General features: G+C 38.7%; 1 protein-coding gene across 2 annotated transcripts in view; it reads right to left on the bottom strand.

Annotated features, from left to right (window-relative positions):
• The window catches only part of LOC134638422 (ras GTPase-activating protein 1-like), a 31,643-nt gene extending 20,132 nt beyond the window's left edge, over window positions 1-11,511 (bottom strand). Inside the window, exon 1 of one of the 2 annotated variants that reach the window (XM_063489030.1) lies at window positions 10,270-11,511. In XM_063489030.1, the coding sequence (XP_063345100.1) occupies window positions 10,270-10,805 (536 nt within the window). In that variant the 5' untranslated portion in view covers window positions 10,806-11,511. Of the gene's footprint in view, window positions 1-2,310; window positions 2,730-10,269 lie in introns of those variants that run through there. The other variant, XM_063489031.1, reaches the window with a different exon arrangement.
• Window positions 11,512-15,673: the final 4,162 nt, after the last annotated feature.

The following is a 15,673-nucleotide window of genomic DNA, read 5'->3' on the forward strand; positions in this document are numbered from 1 at the left end:
GCCTGCACCACAAAGCCACAAAGAGCACAAAGCAAACTTTTTTTTAATCTAACTACAATGAGAATTCGTTACACAAAGACAGCCAACAGACTCTGAGAGAGAGAGAGAGAGAGAGAGAGAGAGAGAGAGAGAGAGAGAGAGAGAGAGAGAGAGAGAGAGAGAGGGGGGCACTCATCCAAATTCAAAGAAGTACTTGAATGGATAAAATACTTGTTTATTAATAGATATCTTTAGAAAAAAAGAGAACAAAATTAACACTTAATCATACTTTAATATTCAAGCTTGCAGAACAAAAATTATAAGCATGCATGCATGGATATAAAACCTGTATGTCTAATTAACAGGAGAACAGTCGTTCCATACAGGCATTTTAAATAATAATATAAATAAAGCTGAGGATAAATAACAAATAGTGTTTGCATTGCTTGGGTCATTCGTGTGCACTCAACTCATGATCAGGGTATTAGACAACAGGATCACCATAACAGCATAACCATATTGTATCCTACCCACAGAGGGACTCATTCATAGACATTAAAATGGATATAGAAAATGACTGACAATCACATCAACGGACTGATCTGAGCAAATTTAATCAGTCTATATCATGAAGGCAAAGTGCATCATCCAGAGAGTGAATTGTTTCTTAAACCCCTACCCCCACCCCAAAAAACCCAAAACAGTGCAGTCATGACATGCTACTATTTGAAAATACAGTCTAAAATTAGCGGACAGGATAAGATTTAAGGATTTAACAAGCTTCACCAGACTATGGATGAATTTACACAGTAACCTTTTTTTGTCAAAAATGCTATACAGTGAATTTAAATCTGAGTTTCAATGATGATCGCAAGAAAAGATTCTAGTATTTGTGGTCATGCACTCAATGTTCAGTTTTGTTGGTACCACACGTGAGAAAATCAGACAAAATGCTTTTTTGTTGATATATATATTTATTCCTGTCTGCTGGAGCCAAGTCTCTAGGGGCAATAAGACTAACAGGACAGGCACAGATTACTGTGACTTGAGTGGGTTAGACATCGTCTCTCTGTGTGCCTGTCTGTCTCTCATTAAGCAGTTTTGGGAGCTCTTTCTCTCTAGCTTATGCCTCAATTCTTCATCTTCCTTCGTCTTGACAGTTGGACTCAAATATCTCCACAGACATACTGTCAGCCATCATCAGGATCAAGAAAAGAAATAGTGCATGGCTGTACATTAGCAATGCACCTCATTGTAGCTACAGACTTTGTGTAGTTGGCATACCTTTTACACACACGTTTAAGATTCCAGTATTCTTAAATAGAGCTAATGCACTCCATTAGCTTTCTTTGCATATCACACATATTCATACAATTGCACATAATAACCTTTAGCAGCTTTCTGTGCCTTAGGTCTGAGAATTGGACAATGACAACATTGACCATTTATACTTACATATAGAGTATTTAATAAACCAGTAAAGCTTCTCCAAGCAAAACAGTTAATAAATTACTGTTTCTGCAGTATATTAGTGTGGTGAATTCAATTACAACTGCTATCATGAAGTAAGTGCAATTGCTAGATAACAACAGGCTGCAATTTAGTTAAAGATACAAAAACATACCACATGTGCACAAAAGTTAAACAACTCTTTTTTTTCCATGTGTAATCTATTCATTCAACACACCATACAGACACATGATCATTCGGTTCTTGACACTTTTTGGAAATAAACAGGTTCGTGGAGTCCGAAATGGTGGTTGGGGAAAAAATGTTATCTCTGCAGACTCTATAGTGTGAGCATACTGCTTGTAAAACTGACAAATTATGGAGGTGCAACATTGTAAGTGACTCTTACACTTCGAGTTCTTGCACTGTTGTTAGCAAAGCTAAGTGCACAAGACTTTCTGGCAGCAGCTTCCCACTTTTAGACAGCAAATTGGTGTGAAAACAGGCTGCAGGAACACTGCTGTCTGTACCCAACCAGAGTGTTTCTGATGTAAAAAATGCATAACTCCAGGGTCTCTGCCAGTGTTGAAAGACCAGTGGCACGCCAGCCCTAAGCTGACCTAACCAAGGTTAAGCATCATGCAATTTTCTAAATGTATTTTTAAGATTTTTTGGAGACATACGTTAAGCCATGTCTGAAAAATTGCAACAATTAATACTTAATATATCTTGTTGGAATCCAGTTCACAACCTTTTTTAAACCTGTATAAATTTAAAAAAAAAGCTCAAAAGGGGTTCCTGCAACTGTAAAGAAGTAAAAGGAAAAAAAAGAAGCTGTGAATGCAAAATGAGATTTATAGGCTGATTTGATCTCCCACTTACACCGAGTTTACCCTCTGCTGCATCTCCCTCCTGTGTCCCGTGTTCTCACAAGGTGCACCCACTCCACCGACAGCGCTGCTGGCCAGGCAAAAACTGTAAGCTCTGACGTGTAGAGCAGACCAACGGCAGCTTTAAATCCGTACCAAGCATGGTGATGTGACCCTTTTGGTGCCTTACTACGTCCATCTCCTGTAGCAAGGGTTAATGAGCAATATCCATGGAAGAAAGATAAACAGGAGTACACAAAGATGCAGATGGACTTGGATACATGCAACCGACAACCTATTTTGGTGACAGCTGGATGGTTTTGTCTGCTTCTTTGGTTCTCTAGAAGCTATTCTGAAGAATAACACAACTTGATCTTTCAGCTGCTGTCAAGCTGTGGTCTTCATGTGGTCCACTTCATCCTCTGACTTTCTCATTCTCTTACTCTCCCTTAGTCTCTCTCTCCCTCTCCCTTAAAAACACGTATCATGAGCATGCTGGCGATTGGTGTTCCAAGCAGGGGAACAGCAGGGGTAGGGAGTGGCATATCTGCACATATACCGCCAACTGTATGAACACACATTTGCATGCTGCCCACAAACACTAAAAAACACACATCCATAAAAGAAAAAAAAAATAGGGCAATCTTGTCACCTAAATAACTCTGGCTTAACAAGGTACACAGCATTGTGAAACCAAGTAAAGCAACTACCAAATCAGCATATTTTTGTTTTACTATTAGTGCTTTCTTAATTAACTGACTGTGTCCTTGCTTTAGAAATTAAAGTAATAGATATGAAGATATGTTATGATAACATATCATAACTTCTCATCAAGTTTCACATTTAAAATCTATTAGTTTGCAAGTACTGAAACCAAGGCTGACTTTAGAAAGTGAAATTTTGAAATTGTAGTATCCGTTTAATAAAAAAATAGTTTTGCCTAAATCCTTCAGCTCAATCTTGAATAATTTCTTAAATTGTTAAAGGCTTAAATTAAACATTGCACCACAGTGCAATGAGGGCAGCCAGCTTTAGAAATGGCATAAAGTAACACTGCCTTAGCTTAATTTCCCCACCACTACCACGGCTTATTTTATGTGGCAGGCAATTTTCCAACTTTTCACTTAACATGGTAAATTAATTATTTCCATGAAAGTCTTAAGCCTTTAAAAATCCTCTTCAGGTTAAACTGGACTGATCAAATACCTTTAGTGATGATTAATTGTGAAAAACAGCTTTAAAACAGCTGCCAGTCTAGCAACATTGAGGCCATTTACTAAAAGGCAACACCGTTGAATCCCCTAATGCATGACTATCTCACTTTTATTTGGGCTAACACATTTTATGGGCTGAAGCCGTGATTATGCTTGTTACTTTGTTCATTGTGCAAAAAACTAAAAAAAAAACCAAACAAATAAAACCCCCCAAAAACAAAAAAAATCCACACCACCATAAAATTTCACACTCAAGCTTGAGGCACGCTTGACTTGCATCTTTGAAATATAGGCATTCAAGCATAAACCAAATTTTGCCGAAATTATCTGCAAAAAGTCTCTTTTTTTTTTTTTCAAACTGCTGCAGTAATACTTTTGAGTTCTGTGCCAAATGGGAAGCAGAACCAGTGCATCCTGTGCTAACTGAAAATAAGCGCCATTATACCTGCAGAGCTGAACGTGCACACAGACCCATACCTCCAGCTCATCCATTTTCCATATGCACATGGCAACCATAAAACATTGCACCAAAGCTTAACCACAAATTTAACAACAGCGAGCATAAACAAAGCTTTGTGACCTGCATAAAAAAAAATGTTTGTGGAAGCAAATTAAAACCTAACATGCTAGCATGGTGTTGCTGATGGACAACAATGTTTGTACAGCCATGAAATTCAAGGAGTATCTTAAATTATAGAATTTTCTTTTCAGGAGTTCACGGTCAACGGCCTTCATTTACTAATATGTGCGTAAACACTTATTACCCTACGGAATAAACAAGTGCATCACAAGTGCGTAGCCATTCAAACAACTCCCATGCAAAGTGTGATCCTTTAATCATTTACTTACATTTGTTTTTTCATGTTTCCACAACAAATAGAAAGGAAGTTGTAGAGCTGACGATGACAGACAACAGTTGTGACTTGGAGCAAGTTCTAATTTCATTATGTATAAGCTTCTAATAAACAAGATTAAGTTCCATGGTCAACAAGTCCCTTATCAAATGTTTGATTCTTCCCCCCCATCTTGCCTTTCTCTGCAGAACAGGAGTTAGCAAGGGGAAAAAAATATAATGATACTATAGTAAAATACTATGCTTGTCACATGACAAACAACATCTGCTAGCAACCTCACTCAAGAAGGAGGGTGACAGCACACCTGAAATTGTACAGATGAAGATATGGGAAAGTCAATCTTCGGATTCTCAGCTTTGCTCAGTCTAAATGATAACCAGCCAACACTTTAATCCCCAGTCACTCAAGCCAATACCTCAGCTGTCCTTCTGTGAATCAGCTTCCTTGAAATAACAGGATTACATCAGTAATAATAACAAGCTTCACTCCCTCATATGCCAACAATCTTCCTCTGAGCATTTGATTACTACAAGCATACAGTTAGGAACACCGTTTATGAAAAGAACTAAAACCACGTCCACGTCCAACTGTTAAAATAACAACAAGATACTGTATCTCACAATAAAATGGAAACATGCAACAGCAGTTTTCAGTTATGTGGCTATTCCTTCAGCATTCACTGCAACGGCATCACTGCCGCAAAAAGAATTTTTTCATATCACAGGAAGTCATGACAGTAGTACTATAATACCAAAGCCTAACCTGGCACTGTAATACTTTCCATTCACTCCCCAATCCATCAATCAGCAAACCTAGTTAAAAAGAAAAGTCATTCAAATCAGAAATCCTGCACATTGTCAAACACAACTCAAACGCTTCAGAGGATCCTGTTAGGGCCACAATGAATGGTTCAGAAGTCTTGAAAACAGGATGCTGGGTGAGAAAAGGCAGGGCAATGTGGGCGCTGGAAGAGTATAGCACGACAATGTATAGCAAGCTGGAAATATATGGAAACTATAGACTATCTTATGAATGCACAAGACAGATATTATACTAATAAAAGTTGGAGCGGGATCAATCGGCAAATCAGTCAAACCAGCCCTAAGCATGATCATCCTTGGTTGTAATGGCTCAGGAGACTGAGGGGATATTTGTTGAGCAACGAGCAATCACAGCCTAATACTTCTATATATTATTTACGCGCACACGCGTGCACGCACACGCACACAAACACACTAGGAGAGCTGCAATAATTTTAAAAATAAGGGACAGGAAATGGCATGCTCAAGAGTGTAATGGTTGTCACAGTGTTATTAATCAAATACTGCTTTGTAATAAAAGTGCTGTAATATATTGACCACTAGGAACAGCTTCCATCAGGGAATAATCTAATTAAACTATGCAATCAGTCCTTGTGGTTTATCAGAATTCCATTGTCTGTAACAGCCTTCATCACAAAGGCCAATTAGGTAGTGTTGCTGCAAAATTAGCAGTAAACTTACAGACATGTTTCCACAGCCAACTGGTAAATCTGGTAAACTCATTCACACAACCACAGATTTTCAAATCCAAGTTTTGTTTCCAATTTTTTTTCCCTTCCTTCCGCCTACCACAACCTCCTGTGGGAAACCCTTTATGACTTAAAATCCCCTCTAATCTTCGTGGAAACTCAAAATCAACGACTCATTTCCCAATGTGCTGTTTGTTTAAGCTCAGGCTCACAGCCAGTGATTTCTAAAGGTAGCAGGAACACACACTACTGGGGCCACCTGACATCTTCACTCCTGCATCTTTGTTAATCATCAGCTTCTTATCAAACATCCTTTCAAACATTCATACAGTGCTTTTAACCACACAGGGTCAAAATAGGGCCTGATAGCTAAATCTGACCCAGGGTCTGGACAGAAACTGTGTGCAAAAATCCTAAAAATCAAAAGCAAAATAATCCCTAAAATGAAAGTAAAAAAGGCAGCACTATGTTAATGAAGCTGAAGGACTGACTGAACCTGACTCCAACCGAAGGTGCCCCTTTTAAGACTGTTGTGGCCATCGCAAATTATTCATTATTAATATAAGAATGTATAAGTCAGTGGGTTTGTACATAAATAGAAACTGTTTAATCTTTTCTTCATTCAATGAGGCAGTTTCTTGGTTTATGAAACAGCAGCTCAAGCACTCCAGGCTGGCAAATAGGCCGTTTTGAAATAATATCAAAATCACTGAGTTTAATACATCTTTACACTATGTCCATCATTTTGCAATACAATTTTCAAATACGTCTATAATATGGCTATCTTAAAAAAAATGCAGCCCTCTTCCACTTTTTACCTACATACATGCACACAAATACACACAGGAAACTAGACAATACCCCGTTTAGATAATATTTTTGACTATAGCCCATAAGTCTTATTTGTAGCCCTAATGTATCCAGGTTAGCTGGCTTTAGCCCTTGTCAGCACTGGCAGGGGAATGTGAAAGCTCTGCTAATGTGTTTTACTGTCACAGAGGAAATTAATTTATTACAGGCAGGGAAAATAATCAGCTGTCATAGACAAGCTGGGCCAACACTGTAGGAAATAAAAAGGAGAAATTCAGCATTATTTTTAAATCTAAAATTACACTGCAGACTTGATTGGGTTATTTAAGTAATTGAAGAAATTAGGTGATTTTAAGTAACTGTTTTAGTAAGTTATTTCATACTTATTGCTTTTTCTTGTTGAGATTATTCAGAATTTTACCTTCTGCTTAGCAAGAATAAACAGAACCATGATGGATGTTAAAAACCAAGGTTCATGTTGAGCAATGACTGTTTTTATACTGTTACAGTTTGCAACAGTTTACTGGCTACATAATCAAATGAACAACACATACAGAATCACTGTGATTAAGGCAGTAAGCTGTCAATGTCCCTCAGCTTTACTTTTAAGCCACAGTTTAAGTAGTCTGCCTCCTTTTTTGATTTGTTTTGAGGTACAATATTTGTTGGGGTTGAGAATGGAGGATGAATAATAACAATTTTTTTTGAAAGTTATTTTTGACTGCAGGCACGATTACTCAATCATGACTGGACCCAAGGACAAAACAGGGTGCGACCCGTCTAATTGTAATTTGAGACCTTGGACGCTTCTATCTCAGATACTATCTGTTTCAGAGCAGTTACACACCTAATAGATTTGGCATGATGCACTGCGCAGCACCTCTGACATCACATCAGCCCCTTCTATCAACAGTGGATCAGTGGCACAATCAGAAGGAGAGAGAGATCCCAGCCTTTACTGTGCCAACTTTACAAGACAAAGTCAGCACCTCATAACTTGCCCGTTTCTGAGCTGCATCCAGTGACAGAAAAAGTGATAAGTGCTCTCAGGAGGTCATTTCTCTGAATTTGCTTTTACTGCCAGTCGCAAGTGTTCTCATGTAAAAAACACACACGTGGTATATTAAGTGTATGACTGTAGTATTTTAAATCAGATGTTTATGGAATACATTTACCTTAAAAAACAAAGAAAATCCATTCACTTTGAATTTGTAAATAAAATCAAAAATAATAAACCTCATTCTAATAAACTGCCACACAATTCTTATATACTAATAATACCCAAAACTGTGGTCCAGCTTTCCGGTGCAATCACAACCACTACAAACAATTCACCAAACCACAAAGCCAATACAGCGGAAAAGCTTGTGTTGTGAACATGTCTTGCACAACTCGATTAAGAAAGACACTGGAGACTGTGTTGGTGAGAGTCAAAATGATTCTGGGTATTCTACTCTAGTCCAAAGTTATGCACTGGTGAGAGGTTTAGCGAATGTAGCAGATAAATATTTGAATTCAAGTTACGCATGATGAAGCAAGTAAAACCAAAGAAAGCCAACCCCCCCTATAACACGCAGTAATTGCTCCAATGCCTCAGTGAAAATCTTTCAAGCTGATAAACTGGAGTGAGTGTAAACCTGTGAAGAAGTCTGCATTTCCAGGGCAAAACTACAACTTCCAAAGCAGCAGGATAGGTAGGAGCCTAGATATAAGTGATGTTCATTCCACTTAAAGTTATTCATTACCAAAACAGGCAACAGTGTAAAACGCTGCCCTTCCCCTTCCGCTGTAATCTGACAGCGAGATATAGAATGGCTTCTAAAATAAGAGCTGAATCCACACTCCAAGCCTAGTCACTTCCATATCTCACAGTATGAGGGCCAGAAATGACAAAGCTCAGCAGTTTTCTAATGAGACTATAACAAATGGAAGGCCTATATTTAGGTTATTACAACATCAGCAGTGCGCACGCAGGTTTGAACATGGGTTTCTGTGCATGCCTGATAAAGTCATGACAGTACCCACAATTAGTCAGATGCTTTCTAAAGTACAGTGCTTAGGCGGAATTTACTGTGCTGCAGACAAGAAAAGAAAAAAGGTTTGCAAATGCTTTGTTTTAAGTTTTAGTTCACTTCAATCACAGGCAAAATATTTAGACACGATGGCCATTCTCTCAGAGCATTGTAAATTGGTTGTAAGCAGACAGTTGTGCAGCAAAGCAGAAACAAGATTTTCTACTTCCCATGTAGCATTACAGAGAACTATGCACTTTACTATAAATAGTAGATAACAGAAAGGTGTATGGATTTCTGTCAAATGCACAGGCATTGATTTTAATGTATCTGGGCCAATAGTGCCAAGGGTTCTTGCCAGCCTAAAACTTAAATCTAAAACAAGAAAAATGCTTTGTTTAATCAAAGAAACAAAGTTGCTTTGGAAGTATTTGTGCATCACCCGAGCATCAGTTCGAATTGTCACAACTGTCACCAACGGCACCTGGAATCAAGTTGGTCTCCATACAATTGTTGATTTAGGTTTTTGATACAACAGAAAAAGAAAGGGAGGCTAAGGAGCTTGGAATAAAAAAAAACTGGAGTTCTTTAAGTTTCTTAAAGACATTTTACCTCCTATTCGAGAAGCATCTTCAATTCTGAAAGAACTATTCAAAGAAAGTGTCCTGATATGCATATACTGACTTTATCCAAACTTAATGATTTCCTATCTTCTTCCAAAAACATAAAAACTACAAAAAAAAATTAAAAATGGAACAGTGCCCAAAGTTAATCACACTACATAGAGGCTGAATGTTAAGCTGAAAGATTACGTGGAACAGGAAACGAAAAACCTACAGTCGAGTTCACTTTAAAGAAATCTAAAAACAACAACAAAGCTCAAATAAGCCTGGACAACTGCTGCAGAGGACAATTTTGAATGTTCTTAATCGCTCAGTTTCACTACATCACAAAGAAGTTCTTTGTATACCATGACTTCTCTGCAGAATGGGAAAAGCTGAAGGACCAACAACAGCATAAACGTGAACAAAAGCGCCCGCACTACCAGTTGTCCCACATCATTGACGGCATTTTTGTTACTATTACACTGTATTACTCAGTGTTGATTATTGTGTTTACTGTGTATATACATAATACTTGTTCTGCTTGGTTGATCCTGTGAAATGAGGCTATGCTGACAACAGCTGTCCAAGTCAATTATTGATACGTAGTAGTCCATTGTGAGAATGTTTATAAGGGCATTTACTATAAGTGAATCAGCTCTCTGTAAAAAATAATGAACAGGCATTACTACTGTGTTGCTAGGGTTTCTATTTCATATTAAATCTCCTACCAATTCAATTTGATCTCAGTTATTTCAGTGCTTTCTAGGATAACAGGTGTGCAAACGCACAACAGATGTATTTTAGGTAATGTGTCTTTGGGAACTGGCATTATTTCAAAGCCACATCTACCAAATATACCTCAAGTGCAAAACAGGAAGGCTATGAAAACGCAATAAAATAAATACATTGCTTAAGTGTTTCTATTTTCTAGAAGTCATAGACGTCACTTAACTTGTGGTTTACTTACTGGTTAGTGGGAGGTGCAGAGAGTGGGAACGTCACCTCTTCTTCGTCGATTTCCATCCCATCTTGCATGTCGCTTTCATCCATAGTGCCACCGAGCCCCCCACAGCTAGGAGGCGGAGGAGGTGGTGGTGGAAGTGGTGGGAAGACAGTGGGCCCATCCGGGCCTGTTGATGTGGGTGAGATCCGACTAGCTGGACCCTCCATAGTTGGAGAGCAGCACATGCCGCCCACTGTCCCTGAGCTTGTTCCTTGAAAAACTGAATGTCCACCTCCTGCTACGCCACTCCCTGCTCCGGTCATATCCCCACTAAGCATGGAGGAATAGATCATATTCATCTCTGAAAGGGAGTCCGGAGATGTGTTTGAATGCTGTCGGGTGGCTGGTGCCGGCCCTTGCACCAAATCAGTGGTTCGGACTCTGCTCGGCTTGGGATAGTATGGGAAAGGGGCCGTCGTCTCCGGGCCTCCTCCGCCTGCCACCCCTGTCCCTGTCGCGACCGAGCCCGTATCCTCACTGCTGACCTCCGCTGCCATCATAGTAGAAAAATACGTAGAGGGGAAAAAGTCCAGAAGGGAACCTGCCCTTCCCCTCTGTTTTTACAATAATCCCTCGGTGTTTGGGCTCCTGGGAAACAACACCAAAAGTTTCTCAAAAACGCGTTCAGCTAGCCGGCTAATGTTAGCCAACAGCTAACTTAGCTTACTTGGCTGCACTAGCGGGCGTTAGCTTCGCCTCGCATTCGCTCCCTGCAAAAATCACCGAGCTAACGCTAGCGGGACAGCTAGCAGCTTCGAGACACTTGATGAGTTCTTGCTCGCTATGTCTTCATTGTTTCCTGAGTTTAGAGTTCACGCAGAAACACTACTTGAGATTAACCGTTACAATACTTCCAACAGAATATCACTTCACCTATATTTCCTGTTGGTATTTTTGAGTCTGGGGGGATGTTCGGACTTCACCCTCGGCACCAAAGCAGACCACTTGTCGATGAGTGTTGTTTTATTGTCACTGTTGTGTGTAATCCCCTTCTTTTTTCCCAGTGTTGTTTTCTTCAGTTTTAAACCGTCTCCAGTAGCGTTCCCAGACGACTTCAGCCTTATCTCCTATATCCCCGGAGCCGCATGTTGTTCTCCGCGTACTGCCATGTCGTTTACCAACATTTATTATCTGCGTACAAGCTTTATTTCTGGGTTTCGGGGCTGGTGGCTTGCCCGCTGCTGCGCTGCTCTTGTCTCCCCTCCCTCTCCCACTCCTCTCCAGTTAAAGATCAGACACAGCTAAGTGAACACAGAGCGGAACTTTTTTCCCCCCCAAATTTAATCCATGGCATCTTCAATCGCGTTAAATCTTATTAATTTGAATAAAATGCGATATTGTCCTTGTTACGTAAATGAAACATAGAATCTCATTATGGTTTGTTTGTTTTTTTCTTACCAGAGGGTCTCAGAAATCAAGACAAGCAGAGTAGCAGAGTAAAATAAGTCCTCTAGATATTTTTCTGCAAATAATCTCTTGCTGAACTACTATACTGTGGCAGGAAATGTTTACACCTTTGATCTGCTGTTTTTAACACGTCAGCAACACTGAACAAGTTTCACTAGTTATCAGATAAGCGGCTCTGTACAATAAACAGAAAAGAGTAATTAGAAAAAAAAAAACACTTAATGGCAGGATTTATTTACAGTTCCCCATTTAATCTACAACTGCAAAAAGATTTGTTTTTCTTTTTTAATTGTACCTCTTATTCTTGCTTCCATACAAGAACACAGTGATTCAAAATCTCACGTGATGTTATCAGTTACACCTGAGCGTTTCCCTTTCAAGCCCCAACTTCACATTGTGATTTGTGTGTATGTGTGTGTGTTCCTGTTTTTCCTTCAGACAGGTAATGAAAGTCTAGGTAAATGACAGCATGTATAGTTCCACGTCCTCTAGTTTATATTAAAGCAAAGGCTTTTAGTAAAAAAAAAAAAGGGGGGGGGGGGGGGGGGTTAAAGGCTGTGGCTGCTAATTCTAACTAATTTCACCACTGCATCCTGTTAGATAGAAACATATACTGGGTAGATATGCTACAATGCTATTCAGTTGTTTAAGATCTTCGAGGCGTTTACCTTAACATATTGGCAATAGCACTACAGGGCAGCAAGAAAACCGCTTAAACCAATTTGCAACCTGTCAGTTACGTTTATACAAAACAGGAAAATGCTTAATTGCAAAGTCATAAATACCATGATAATACTACTAAAATACCAATGTGAAGGGAAAACGCTCAAAAAAGCACGCACAGATGTTCCATCTCATTGCTGGCTCCTAGTGAAATAGGCTTGAATTTTTAATTCTGGCATGGTCCTTTTTAGTGCTGCAGACGTCATTGCTAACAGCGTTAAAATAGCAGCCAGGTTCAGATTTGTGCAACGCACGGACCCAAGTCTTTCTTTCTTTTTATTTCTAGATGCATAAATACAATTTTAGCCCAATTGTTGCAAAGCTGAATTCGTTTCCTGTATCACCCTCTTTCCTCTAGATGAAGAGAATAATCTGCATGTTGTGCTAAACTGCAGCACTATTACAGAACAACACCACGAGGACAAATGTTTTGTTTTATTCCTTTAACTGAATGGACAACGATTAACAGTGTCAATAAAACTCAATAAATACTATCTGTCTATGTAGTCTATATAGATAGATAGATAGATACACACAAAATGTGTGCACTAAAAATATCAAAGCAAGATTATATGCCACTTTTATGTAAATATTTGTATGAAAAAAAATAACCAGCTAAACTATAAAGGAAAATGCTAACAGTGAAGAGTGGCTGGTGGAGCACCACACTCTAACACAAAAAGCTCTTGGAAGAAAAACTCACTGTTGAGCCTGTGGATGAGTTTTGTGTCATGTTTTCAAAGTAAGTCATTTCACTTTCTTTTGTCTATGCTGTTAACCATTTACACAGACATTTTCACACTGAAAGCAGCGAGGTTTATTTTGCATGCTTCAGCACTAGCACTACTCATTTCTGAAAAAGCCTGTTCTCAGCAAGCAGGGCCTTTATATTGCATGATTACACAATAACTAGATCACAACATTTCATATTTTAATCTGGCAGGCGGTAAACTTGTCACTTATTTACCTGCCTTTAAACTGGCTCACTTGTACCAAGGGTCCATTTTCCACTTAGTAGGTAAACGTCAGAAGCGTAGCCGGCACAGCGGCAGGCAACTATTTCTTCAAGTTATCTAGCTATATATATGTATAAATATATATATATATATATATATATATATATATATATATATATATATATTTATTTATTTATTTATTTATATATCTTGTCTACAGTCTATTTATTAATATGGATGAATATGGTTTGACAAATGTCAGCTAAATGTGAATTCACCACTGTTAATACATTTAGGTGACATTTGTTTGTATATTGATCTTTACTAGACTTATGCACAAGTTGGTGCAGACAAGCATACACTTAAGGACAATGGAAAACAATGGTAATCATGAAGTTTAATCAGGTGGCCAAGTGACGCCTTACTCACAACCTACAAAAACATATGTTTTGGCTTTTTATGTTTTTTTTTTCTGAATGCATCACATTTTGAATACAGATAAACGACTGATACAAACTTATATTTACTCTATACATACTCTCAGCACACACCCTTTAAACATACAGAAGGGAAGGTGAATTTTCTGAATTCATCAGACATGAAACAGTCCTGTCTCACCTACAGCAGAAGCAGTGAAGCTGATTATGAATTAAATTGACTTTTTAGCCAACAAATGCAAAAGTTTTTTTTTCATAAGTTCCAGTAAATCAGCCACTGGCTAACTTTAAGATAAGAGCGCATACGTGCGCAGCTTAAGCAGCAGGCCACCGTTGTTCTCCACCCACCATCTACAGTCATGCCCACAGGGCAGCTGCCATTACTGTTCTACCTCCACATAAATCCATTTCGGAGCAGCTGGCACTGTGAAAAGAATATCTGGAGGTCTCGTCTTTCCTCTCTCTGCTTCCTGGCCTTTCTAACCTATTTTCTCAGTTTTTGAGCCAACCGCTCTCTGATCACTTTGCTTTTGTACTAGTATTTCTCAGGTTGATCAGATACGCAGTTGAAGCTAGATGACAATTAAAATAGTATTTTTTGTAATTTTATTTATTTAAAATAAAAGGGTCGCATGAAAAAGATATGAAATAAAGTATCACACCTTCCGATCCAAAATCAGGACCGTGAGTTTCAGATTGGAAACCAGTGATTAGACCTGTATTAGATAGTTACTGGAACCTATCTTCTCCTAACTGTGACATCCAGCATCTCCTGTTATCTTAACTTTGCTTCCCATCTCTTTGCTTGGTGGCTTCAAGCCAGTATCAAAAGAGGTATTCAAGGCCTTCGTGGAAAAAAATGTAGATGACTATGAGTCTGGTAAAATCTTCATAAAGATCTCCCAGTTGCTGAAAAGCAATCATTCCACCATTTCAAAAGTGGTCTACAAGTAATGTAGGTTTTACATAGTGGTCAATCATGATAGTCAGTAAGCTGTTATCAGAAGGGGCGATGCTTACTTTTTCCTCACAAAAGAACATATACTCATGTTTTGTAGATAAAACAACTGAACTTTTGTTTGTTTTTCTCTCATCTGTAAACACTGTTTCAAAAAAATATTGAATGCGCTTTATTTATTTATTTTTAAAAAAAGCAATTTCCATGGGATGTAGCCTACTTAGTATTTCACATAACTATTCACAGTATTATCTGGATTGTGTAACAAGGGAGGAAGCACACCCTGCACCCCTGTTGGTCACTCAGGGAGCTGATGCCTGTGTTCTCCTCTAAAGCGCAGAGATCCCTTAAGTCCTGTGATACAGAAGGTCAGCGAGCTGTGAAATTCAGAAGCTGACATTGACTTGACGTATGATCATCAGAGGCACTCGAGTTGAAAGACATGTGTACTCAGTTGTAAGCACGCAAAACAAACATTCCCCACTAGGATAGTCAGACATTTAAACATGCTCATTAATCAAGGCACTTCAGTGTGAGTGGTCTGTTCAAGTGTCAGAACAGCCTGTTTTTTTGTTTTGTTTTTTGTTTTGCTTTTTATTAAATCAACACTGCCCCTGCTTTTAATTTCATAGAATTATAAATATTAAAATATAATTATGTATTTTAAGCGTCCTCATGGCTCAGTCCTTTATTTGCTAGTCATCATTTGACCTTGTATGGTGATGTAATCTGGAGGACTGGGATCATCTCATGTGTCCCAGTGGCAGATGACGTGTCCTGCAGATCCTCCCACATGGAGCATAATAAGATTGCAGACAGGATATAGCTAATTGTCCTCCCTTAGTAGACGTGATACAAGAGGACCAGCCTCATACCTGCTGAATGGC

The sequence above is a fragment of the Pelmatolapia mariae genome, linkage group LG12 (genome assembly GCF_036321145.2).
Source record: "Pelmatolapia mariae isolate MD_Pm_ZW linkage group LG12, Pm_UMD_F_2, whole genome shotgun sequence".
NCBI lineage: Eukaryota > Metazoa > Chordata > Actinopteri > Cichliformes > Cichlidae > Pelmatolapia > Pelmatolapia mariae.